The sequence below is a fragment of the Haplochromis burtoni genome, unplaced genomic scaffold (genome assembly GCF_018398535.1).
Source record: "Haplochromis burtoni strain Fernald_Lab_line unplaced genomic scaffold, NCSU_Asbu1 Contig_878, whole genome shotgun sequence".
Lineage (NCBI taxonomy): Eukaryota > Metazoa > Chordata > Actinopteri > Cichliformes > Cichlidae > Haplochromis > Haplochromis burtoni.
The window spans coordinates 1-11,648 of NW_024583239.1; the positions used below are offsets into that span (position 1 = coordinate 1).

General features: G+C 38.5%; 1 protein-coding gene across 1 annotated transcript; it reads right to left on the reverse strand.

Moving 5' to 3' along the window:
• Positions 1-165: 165 nt before the first annotated feature.
• On the reverse strand, positions 166-9,160 carry LOC102311990 (5-hydroxytryptamine receptor 3A). Its single transcript, XM_014330572.2, has 9 exons — positions 9,103-9,160; positions 5,404-5,567; positions 5,071-5,115; positions 4,824-4,933; positions 4,018-4,187; positions 3,732-3,889; positions 1,994-2,204; positions 413-589; positions 166-281 (listed from the first exon to the last, which is right to left on the reverse strand). The coding sequence occupies exons 1-9, from the start codon at positions 9,125-9,127 to the stop codon at positions 196-198; spliced, it is 1,146 nt and encodes a 381-aa protein (XP_014186058.2). The 5' UTR covers positions 9,128-9,160; the 3' UTR covers positions 166-195.
• Positions 9,161-11,648: the final 2,488 nt, after the last annotated feature.

Consider the following 11,648-nt stretch of genomic DNA (forward strand, 5'->3'; position numbering starts at 1 on the left):
GCTCCCCTGAAAGCGGTTTTGGAGAAAGATAATTAACACTAGCAGTGCATATTTGCAGATGTTTTTTTCCCACTCCATTTGGAACAAAAGAGATCATTCCAGATATACAAAAATGTTAAGAATAATCTCTTCCATGCAAACACAATGTCTGTTAAGATCTTTTTACACTTAAAAAAAAATAAATTTAAAAATCCTTTAAAAGTGTAATATAATCCTCACCTCTTTGATCACCGATTGCATTTCTTCAGCAGGTGCATCACAGACAGATGCACAGTGACTATCTGGAAAAAACATATTAGGCATAAAGATAAAGGCAACACAATTTAAATTTATATAAAGAATTAGTTGTACAATGAACCATTATTAATGTGTCTTTGAGTATATAAACCATAACTATACATGCAAAATATACCTGAAATTTCAAGGTTTCTGTGTGGATTGGATTTGTCACCACAGTTCACATCTGTGCTTTGGTCTCTACTAGTCTCATTATCTTGAGCTGCAGAGTCTTTCTCAATCAGATGCATCACCAAAATTGTCTCCAGGAGGCTGAGCAGCATCAGAGCAAATATCCCAATGCAGTAGACAGCTGAGGAGAGCAGGCTGTGTCATTAATGTGGATATACAGTCATTGTAAAAAGAAAGTACATGGTTTCTTCTAAGGTTTTACATACAGAGGGTAATAAAAAGTAATGTGGTTCTTACCAGGTGCTAAAATTAGGTAAATGGTTCAGATGAACAATAATGCATGACATGTTGCACTACGTTGCAAAGTAAGGTAAATACCCTACAATATTACAGAGGACACCCGAACAATCAGATAACCCCGTATGAGCAAGCACTCGGTGACAGTGGGAAGGAAAAACTTATTTTGTAACAGGAGGAAACCAGGGAGGGGCAGTCATCTGCCACGACTGATTGAGGGTAAATTCAGACAAGAAGCAATTGCTGCTGCCCATCAGTCTGGGAAAAAGCTTTTTAAAGTCCAACTTTCTAAAGTAAGAAATGTTAATTACAAGTGGAAACATTTAAGATAATTGCCAGTGTTGCCAGGAGTGGATGTCCCAATTCATCCCGAGGTCAGACAATGTAGCGCTCAGAGAAACTGCCAAAACACCCAAGAATTATATCTCAGACTCAGTCACAGGCCTCAGTTAGCATGAGTTCATGGGAGTACAGTCAGAAAAAGACCAAACAAGCTTAGAATGGTTGCCAAGAGAAAGCCTGTTGCATCTAAAGAAACCGCAAGACTTCTGGAACACCGTCCTTGGGCCAGTATAATCAAAGTGGAGATACTAAACATAATGCACAGCACTACATTTGGAAAATGAACAAACAGAGCATGTTAGTGTAAACATCTCATGTCAACTGTCAAGCACAGTGGAGGAAGGATGATTCAGGCTTGTTTTGCAGCTACAGGACCAAGGCACCTTGTAGTCCTTGAGTCCACCATGGATTCCTCTGTATACCAAAGTATTATAGAGTCAAATATGAGATTATCTGTTTGACAGTTTGATCTTGTCTGAAACTGAATGATAACAGGACAATGATCCCAAGCATTTCTACAACAGAATGGATGAAAAAGAATCAGTGCTACAATGTTCCAGTCAAAAACCTCAACCTGATTGAAATGCTTTGGCAAGACCTTAGGAGAACTATGCATAAATTAATGAACTAAAGCAATGATGTAAGTAAATCCGCCAGAATTCCACCAAAATGATGTGAGAGACTGATAAAGTCAGAGAGAAAACAATTACTTTAAGTTCTGGCTGCTAAAGGGGGGACTACAAGCTACCGGCTTAGTTTCCTAGTTGAGCAGATAAATAATGACAGTTTGATCTTGTCATGTGTTGCTGTTCATCTGAGATTCTATTAACTTAATTTTACTTACTGGTCAGGACCAGATGATCTTCTGATATGTAAATCCTTATAATTAACTGTGTCATGAATATACAACTGCTGTAACTATGTGCAGTTAAATACATTTCTTTACCTATAAGTGGAACCTTGTTTGAAGAACAGGGCAGAATGTCATTGAGGATAAGCTGCATCACTGTAACAGCCAGCAGGACGGTGACTTTGAAGCTGAGCTTCTCACCCCCAGTATCTGAGATGAGGAATGATGCCAAGTCCAGACACAAGAAGAAGAGGACTGGCAGAATGAAATTCACAATGTACAGGATAGACCTCCTCTTCATGGTAATCTGTGAAATTATGTTCAATTAGTTAATCAGATATATTGGTTATCCTCATATATTTTTGACTGTAACATGTTTACCCTGTATAAACTAGCTCTTTGTGGATTAAGGTTTTACCATGACCAGACTAAGAGTAGTGAATGTTAAGATTACCAGAAGGGGAAATTTAACAAAATTGTGCATATTAAATGATATACTATAGTGTCTAAATGTTTAAAATAACTACTGAGAGGCAGGTTTCTTTCAATCTGAACCGAATTATTCAATTACATCAAAAAAGCAGTTTTTCCATATTTATCTAGGGATAGTTAATCAGTTATTCATGACAAAGAAACACCTCCATTTGTACTGGATAGTCTATATTTTGTGGACTTGAAAACTACATTCAACCACATCTTAAAGTTTCTTGTGGGGAAGCTGTTGATTTACTTGTTGGTCTTTGTTCTTATCTTCGTTTACGTTAACTAGCTCTGGTGACTGATATAAGAAGATTTTGGGTACGTGTGGGGAAATGAGCTTCATATGAAGGGTTACTAGGCTCAGCCTTACAGACAGACTAACAGACTGACTAACAACTTGCTCCTCAATGGAGCAAGTTGGGGTGATTTGGGAATCTGAACAGGGTGTTTAATTGATGCCTCCTAGGTGAAGTTTGTTGGGTAGAGCCTACTTGGAGGGGTCCAGGCGGAGCCTCATGACATGCTGAAGAGATCTCTCAGCTGTCCTGGGAACATCCTTTAGTGTTTCGCTGATTTCTAGTCTTTAGCTTTTGTTTCTGTGCCTTCCTTGTGTCCTCTGCGTTACTTCTAGTCATCCTTGTTTCTATGTTCGTGTATTTCCTCTTTCCTATTTCCTCATTACCCTCTGTGTGTATACATGGTCTATGTTGTCTTTTGTTCCTCCTCCTCTGTGTATCTCCCTCTGCATTTCCTCTGCATTTTGTCTGCTATTCTTCCCTCCGTGTTTCCACGTTTCAGGTTTTTCTAGTTCTATATTTCAGGTTTTGTGTTTGAAGTTTCATGTTTAGCTTTTCCAGTTTAGGTTTTTCTTAGTTTATCTCAGCTCCCCGTGGCCTTTTGTTTTGCAGTGTTTTGTGCAGCCGACAATAAAGACTTGCTTTTAAAAAAAAAAATCCACCTCCATCTCTGCTTGTCTGCGCTTTGGTCCACACCTCATTCTCTCCACATGATCTGCCCTCACAAATCGTGATAGATATAAGGTGATTATAATTGTATATTGATGCATAAAAAAATAAGGTCAGCAAGTAGGGTTAAGATGTGAACCTGTGGTTTTTGCTACAAGACAAATCTATCAAGAAAATATAGAAGAATGTGTAAATAAACAGAAAAGGATGGTGTAAAATTCTTAAACAGATGAAGAAGAGCCTACATACCAAATGCACTGGTTTTTAGTTGGAACTATGAGATGTATTTGAGCTAATTTTTCTGTGTAAAACAGACCCAGTTGAAGGCCTGTAACATAGGCAAACGGGACAGTTTCCATTGATGTGTCTCTGCTTGAAAAAATACTTACAGTATAAACAACAGAAGTTTGGTTGAAGTTCAAGCGGTTGGTTTTGTTGGTGACTATCATGTTGATGAACAGCCACTCGTACTGTGTGTGCATCACTTCCCGAGACAACCGTGTGATCAAAGTGTTGTTTTCCTGGTAGTGTAACTGTATATCTTCATCTGAAATGAATATAAAAATAACTGTGACCAACTCAAACATGAAGAAATATGTTGTATATAATGTATATTGTACCTATATGATATCTGATGGTGTGAGTTCACCTAAACAAAACATGTTATGGACTCACCAGTGTGCAGGATAGACTTGAACGAAAGGTTGCAGCTCTGAATATCGAAGGGAAATTTGTAAACGTGCATTTTGCAGGTGCTTAGCACAACCTGGTCATTTCTGAATTCAACCCAGCCAGCTGAGCTAATGCTGAGATAGGGACTCGGAGTAGCTTTGTCCTTCTCTGTCCTGTAAGAAAGCAAATATGGGACAAATGAGATCACTTGTAGTTTACCATTTTACAGACCATGAAGAACAAGTAACATTGTGGTGTGAGATGCAGTTTACAATGTAAAGCTCCAGGAGGCAAATCGAAAGATGTAATAAAAAACCCAACAAACACAAACTAGATCAATAGAACAATACACAATTTTTTTTCTGGTTGCCAGGGTGTCACTGACTGGTTCTTAGATCTGGATAAGGAGTTGTGAGTTAATCACTTTAAAATATAGGCTAAATGAATTGCCGAAAGAGGTGTCAGGGTAACATATACCATTTTGAAAAGTTGTTATTTTTGTCAGTTTGCACGTACAGCATGCAAGTAGGCCAAAGAACAGGCTTAAGCATATCTACATAAGACACAAGCTATTAGTTTGGACCAAATAAATATTTCAAATAATGGTTTTTATACAATCTGGTATTGTCCATATTCTAGATTCAGTATGCACCTTAATGAATAAATGGATAGGCTTTTTTGAATTTGGAGCAGTAGTGTATTATTTTATGTTTTATACAAGTTGACATTTTTAAAAATAAATGAATGTTCTCTCATTACTGCATGTGGATCTGTCAGTGTGAGTGCATGTGCAAATATATTACACTTACATCTCTTCAATTGTTATGTCTGGTATCCACAAATATCCGGTAGGGACAGTTATGTATTTAAGTCCACAGAACTGATATGGGTCCCACCAAATGTACTCATTTTTCCATTTCTACCCATGAAGATGTACCAGATATATAAGAGGAGAAATACAGAAAGAGAGGGCAAATAGACACGTTTTCAAATAAATAATTTGAATTTCCACATTTCAGTAAAATATTGTGTATTTTAAAAGAAGAGAATACTGACCAAAGAAACCCAAATGTAAGAAATTAAAGTCTGGTCAATTTCCCTCTGTCAACAAAGAAGTCACAAGTCACAAGTCAAGCTTAATAAAATACAATATACATACAAATCTAAGTTATTGCTTATGAAAATACTTTTCTTTTAATTGTACCGCAGTGGTCCCAAATATAATACAATGTGTATGCAAAGCTTTCCGGCTGCCCATTTAACTGTTAAATGGCTGCATGGAAAATACACACACAACATTTATTTTTAATAAATGTCATTTGTCAAATTAATACGTTAATTAAAGAAAAAAAAAATCATTTAAAAAAACTCTAAAGAAGTACAACTTACCATATCTAAGATGGCATAGATTTTCATTTCAAGCACTACTGTCAAAGGGTGAGTGTGGTGTCTAACGGGCCGGCTCATGGTGTACTTATTATTGTCTTTAGTCAAGTTCAGGTGGTTTGCAACAGCCAGGAAAATGCAAAGTTCATCAATTTCTACTTTTTTATCTGAAATGAGATTAGATTTTGTATTAGTGAGGCAATGAGAGGAATGCATAAAAAAAATGGAAACTTGAACACACTCAATTATGCTTTTCAATAAGAACTGCAGTGTCCTGGTGATTATCCAGGCTTTAAAATTGATATATGTTCTCTTCAGATCTGCTGAACATACGTCGTATTAAACATGACAAACACAGTAATCTCTGTGGGTAGATATTGACTGCTTCAGAAACCTTTTATCAATCTATTAAAAGCACTGACTCACAAATGAAAGCCGATATCCTGATTCTTGTGGCCACTAAAAGGCTTGGGTTGCAGGATGTGTCTCATCAGTTCTCTACAGGGAGTGCAGAATTATTAGGCAAATGAGTATTTTGTCCACATCATCCTCTTCATGCATGTTGTCTTACTCCAAGCTGTATAGGCTCGAAAGCCTACTACCAATTAAGCATATTAGGTGATGTGCATCTCTGTAATGAGAAGGGGTGTGGTCTAATGACATCAACACCCTATATCAGGTGTGCATAATTATTAGGCAACGTCCTTTCCTTTGGCAAAATGGGTCAAAAGAAGGACTTGACAGGCTCAGAAAAGTCAAAAATAGTGAGATATCTTGCAGAGGGATGCAGCAGTCTCAAAATTGCAAAGCTTCTGAAGCGTGATCATCGAACAATCAAGCGTTTCATTCAAAATAGTCAACAGGGTCGCAAGAAGCGTGTGGAAAAACCAAGGCCAAAATAACTGCCCATGAACTGAGAAAAGTCAAGCGTGCAGCTGCCAAGATGCCACTTGCCACCAGTTTGGCCATATTTCAGAGCTGCAACATCACTGGAGTGCCCAAAAGCACAAGGTGTGCAATACTCAGAGACATGGCCAAGGTAAGAAAGGCTGAAAGACGACCACCACTGAACAAGACACACAAGCTGAAACGTCAAGACTGGGCCAAGAAATATCTCAAGACTGGTTTTTCTAAGGTTTTATGGACTGATGAAATGAGAGTGAGTCTTGATGGGCCAGATGGATGGGCCCGTGGCTGGATTGGTAAAGGGCAGAGAGCTCCAGTCCGACTCAGACGCCAGCAAGGTGGAGGTGGAGTACTGGTTTGGGCTGGTATCATCAAAGATGAGCTTGTGGGGCCTTTTCGGGTTGAGGATGGAGTCAAGCTCAACTCCCAGTCCTACTGCCAGTTTCTGGAAGACACCTTCTTCAAGCAGTGGTACAGGAAGAAGTCTGCATCCTTCAAGAAAAACATGATTTTCATGCAGGACAATGCTCCATCACACGCGTCCAAGTACTCCACAGCGTGGCTGCAAGAAAGGGTATAAAAGAAGAAAAACTAATGACATGGCCTCCTTGTTCACCTGATCTGAACCCCATTGAGAACCTGTGGTCCATCATCAAATGTGAGATTTACAAGGAGGGAAAACAGTACACCTCTCTGAACAGTGTCTGGGAGGCTGTGGTTGCTGCTGCACGCAATGTTGATGGTGAACAGATCAAAACACTGACAGAATCCATGGATGGCAGGCTTTTGAGTGTCCTTGCAAAGAAAGGTGGCTATATTGGTCGACTGATTTGTTTTTGTTTTGTTTTTGAATGTCAGAAATGTATATTTGTGAATGTGGAGATGTTATATTGGTTTCACTGGTAAAAATAAATATTGAAATGGGTATATATTTGTTTTTTGTTAAGTTGCCTAATAATTATGCACAGTAATAGTCACCTGCACACACAGATATCCCCCTAAAATAGCTAAAACTAAAAACAAACTAAAAACTACTTCCAAACATTCAGCTTTGATATTAATGAGTTTTTTGGGTTCATTGAGAACATGGTTGTTGTTCAATAATAAAATTATTCCTCAAAAATGCAACTTGCCTAATAATTCTGCACTCCCTGTAATTACATTATTTGAAATATAAAGATCTATACAGACATTCAGAAAGGGTTCATTAATAATCTATTTCTTATTAATATTAAAATTAATATCAGGAACTCCATACTATACACAACGAAACCCTGGCATAATAATTAAATTGCGTTGAGGCTGAACAAAAGTCTTGTTTCATGGCCTCACCATATTCCCCCCACAGCTACTGTCAGAGCTGCCCCCCGTCCGCCTGCTATTAGTACCATCTTACAGCTGCAGCTTCTTACAGCTGCTTCAGCAATGGAATTGTGAACATTGTCCAATCACAGACGATGTCTCTGTTGGATTGAGATCAAAGTGTTGTGAGTCTTGGGGTCTTGTGACCCTCATAATAAGTTTTGGAGTCTCCTGCATCCTTCCCCACCTGATCCAACTGAACACCAGGTGGTGACTGTTTGACAGCTCAGCTTGTCTCTCTAACCAAGTCCAAGAAATGTGGTTGCTGGACTGATGACATTATTACTAAATCAATCAGCAACCTGTGAACTTATGAACACCCTTATGCTCAAACATGTTTAGTCCATAGACTAAGTTGATCTGATAGGTTAGTCCTAATAGGGTAACCTCATATTCATAGGTGGACTAACTATGGTTTAGTTAGTCCATAAGGTAAATATGGACTAGTCCAGTGTTTCCTACACTTTTGGAGCCACGGCACATATTTCGCATTAGAAAAATCACACGGCACCCCACCAAACAAAAATGTTACAAAAAGCATATTGATAATTTTTCCACTTGCACCAGGTATAGTGGAATTAGCTTGGCTTGTCCCCAGTATATCTTTTTTGCTTTCTTCAAACCACTACCCATGCTAGGACCTTCATCTGGGTCGGAATTATCTCCAGGACCCAGGTCAGACTGACTACTTTTTCTTTTCAAATATTTATCTACTGATATTACGCGCTGTCATCTCACTCACAGAATGACTATTATGTAATTTCTACCTTGTCTTTTTCCGTTTTACTGTAAGTTGGCAACCCATTTAATTGGAGCAAGACGTTATACTGCCCTCTAGAGGAAGAGAATGTAATTGTTCTGCCCGTTACTCATGCCGGTCGCTTAGAGTACCAATCAGGCGAAACCAGATAATCTTCCACAGCAAACCTGATCATTTCTCTTGGCACACCTCTGTACCGCGGCACCGTGGTTGGGAAACATTGGACTAGTCTATGGACCAACTATGGTTAGTCCATAGAGTAAGTTAGTCTTCTTGGTTAGTCCTCTGACTAACTTTGGTTATTCCATAACCCCTGGGGAAAACCCCAACATACTGGCAGCAAACAAACATACCTCTCACCAAGGGCGACTCCACATTGGAAACATAAACTAGACAGCTCCAGATTGCTCCCAGAGCCGAAGTTGTGTACTGAGGTGAGCCTGACTATATCTAGTCACCGTCTCTCAACCTTTTCGTTAGGTCAGGCTCCTTTCTCACAAGAGTGCTGATGTTTCATGTTCCAGGAACTAACAACAAGCAAGTGCCCTGCACTGCCACTGAACACTTATTGCACCTGACCTATATGGTGCCTCCTGCGGGTGATCAGCCTACAAGAGAAAAATATAAATGCACACATCTATAACTTCTGTGAACTCAAAGTTACTTTTACTTACCTCTGGTCATGGTCTCATTGGGCATCAGTTGAGCATCATCTTGTAGCTCTAAAGTGGAGGTATTTCCACCTGAAAGAAAATAGTACCCCTGTTTTTTTTTTAACAACTACTGTGTTGCAGTATATATTATGTCATCTTTTAACACTATTTATTTTAAATTTCCACAGATAATCTTCACAAGAGGTATGGGCTATTAAATGTTAAAAAAAAATCACCTCAAGATTTACTCTCTTAATGTTCCCGCAGTGTTTTTGCATGCCTGAGCTGGATCCAGACTGGAATAGCAACATGAGCCTGCCCTCCAGTGGGCATACCAGTTACACGATGAATGGTAGAAATTTGGTGTTATGTGGATCTATTTGTATTCAGCAGTGGTGAGCTGACTTTTGTTTATTTATTTAAAAGTTAGTTAATCTGACCTCTGCTCATAGCTTGGTTCTGAAACAACTCAGCCGTAGAAGAGCTAGACTCTATTCCACTCAGCATTTCCTCTCTCCTATTATCTCCTATTTCTATTATAAAGCTTCTGTACTAATCACTGTCTGACCATAAGCTGTTGCTAAAGCTCACTTGGCACCCAAAACCGTCAGACAAAGACTGAAGTTTAGTTTTACATTGCACCATCGGATGTGCAGCTGGATGTACTGGAGACTCAAGTAAAGAGAACAGTTCAGCTGTCAGCTAAATGGTGGTAATTAAAAAATGCTGGATAGGCCCGAAATGCCTAAATGTGCAAAGGATATACACAAAAGGGCTCACAAAAAAACCAAGAAGGTACAAATGGGGGAAAACATGCAAGAATGTAACAAAATACATACTTTTGGCTAGGTTTCAAACAATATGAGACCTGGCAACATCGATAAATCCTTGCTTGGCTTCCCTGAGTCTCACTTCTGGTTTCCAATTACTGCAAAGATTAACTCCAAATGTTCCTCTGTACCAACCCAAGTGTTCAGTCCAGCCTGCACCGTCCCAGCTCATCTCCAGTCACAGATTCTCCTGTTTTCTTTTTGTGATAATAAAGACTGAAATAACGTGTTTTGTGATCTCCTTCTCAGTTTCTGGGTTCTTCAACCATGGCCAGGTGGTTTTTAATTAGTTTTAATTTTTTCCACAATGTTTTTTGTGTTTTATAATTGTTTGAGAAAAGTAGGAAGATTATTTGGACAGTAGGTTTTATATATGAGTTTCATATCAAGCAGATTAAGCAGGAGAGCTTCTATTCAAACTAAATAAATGTTTCTAAGGAGAAAAAAAGAAAAGAATAAAACTTTCTTGGTAAAGCTGAGTATCTAAATGTTACCACCTCATCATTATGTTGTCCCGATCCTCCTAATAACCAGTTAAAATTGTGTTAAAGAATGAAGCTCACAACACAACAGATTTAGTAAATTGAAGCATTTAATTAACGGTTGTCAGCTGGTAGCTACTAGATGCTAACATAAGCCATTGTCTTACACTGAAAAAGATTTTACTGGTCAAAGCAAAAACAGTGTTTCTTAATTGAATTAAATGATAAGCTGCATGCATTGTACAGAAATAGTGAAACTTACCTTTGAGGATGAGGAGAAAGAAGAGAGATACAATCATCATAGCTGTGAGAGATCAATGAGCCCTGTCATGCTCTATGTGCTGTCTGGAGAGGCTTCCTGTTCTGCTAATGTCACTGCCACATACTGGAAAGGGGGGAGGGCAAATGTAATCACCAACTGTGTGCCTACCACATCCATCCTTAGAGAGTAATCACCATCAACAGTCAAAACAGCAGCAACTGCCAACTTTTGCTGTTACAAAGTCAGTGAACAGCACTGCCTGTAGCAAACACTGAAACATTTTTTTTTACATTTTAAAGATAAAAAATTAAATAAAAGTGTAACTGAGACCCAGCAGAGCCGTTGTTGTAGCTTCTTTCATGACAAACCACCCGTGTCTTGTGAGCCACAGTGTTTTTTAGCCTCCCTGTACTCCAAACAGGTACAGAGGATGGCTTTAACAATCCTTAAATATGGCCCCCATCCTCTAAGGGTTGAATTTCAGCTTCTTTCCACAGGACGGAGGTTTCTATTTCCAAGCTGCAGGACAAAGCGTTATGAAAACAGCTTTGTCCCTGTTGCTGTCACTGAATTAAATAAGAACTGCTTTTGTTTTTGATTTAAAAAGTTTAAATTACTATATATGTTCTACAGTGAGGTTTATATTGTTCTTTTAGGTATGTGTGTTTTTGAAGGGATGCCAAATGCTATCATTTTTCTGTAAAGCAAATTTACCTTGCCTATGGGTATAAATACAGTTACCTTGAAACACACAAACACAAATTGACTGGTTCTTTAGCACGTTTCTACTCTGAGAGCTAAATGCACTTTTTTATAAAACTTGCCTCGTTCATCCTTTATAAGCACTTTTTTAACCCTCCTCTCGTGTTAGGGTCGGCACCGACCCATTTTAAATTTCAAATGCATAAAAAAATCACAGACATTTGTTTATTGTATCAAGGCTTTTTGACTTTGTCAGGAACCTCTATTTCTACAAAATAAAACAAAAAAAAA

Bases quoted from the DNA above. Each gene is read 5' to 3' on its own strand.
- LOC102311990 (XM_014330572.2), bottom strand. From the start codon at position 9,127: ATGCCCAATGAGACCATGACCAGAG. The intron at 4,934-5,070 runs GTCAGTATTCTC...CTTCATGGGTAG, and splicing joins CTTACATTTGGGTTTCTTTG to AAATGGAAAAATGAGTACAT. The intron at 2,205-3,731 runs GTAAGTATTTTT...ATAATTTCACAG, and splicing joins AAACTTCTGTTGTTTATACT to ATTACCATGAAGAGGAGGTC.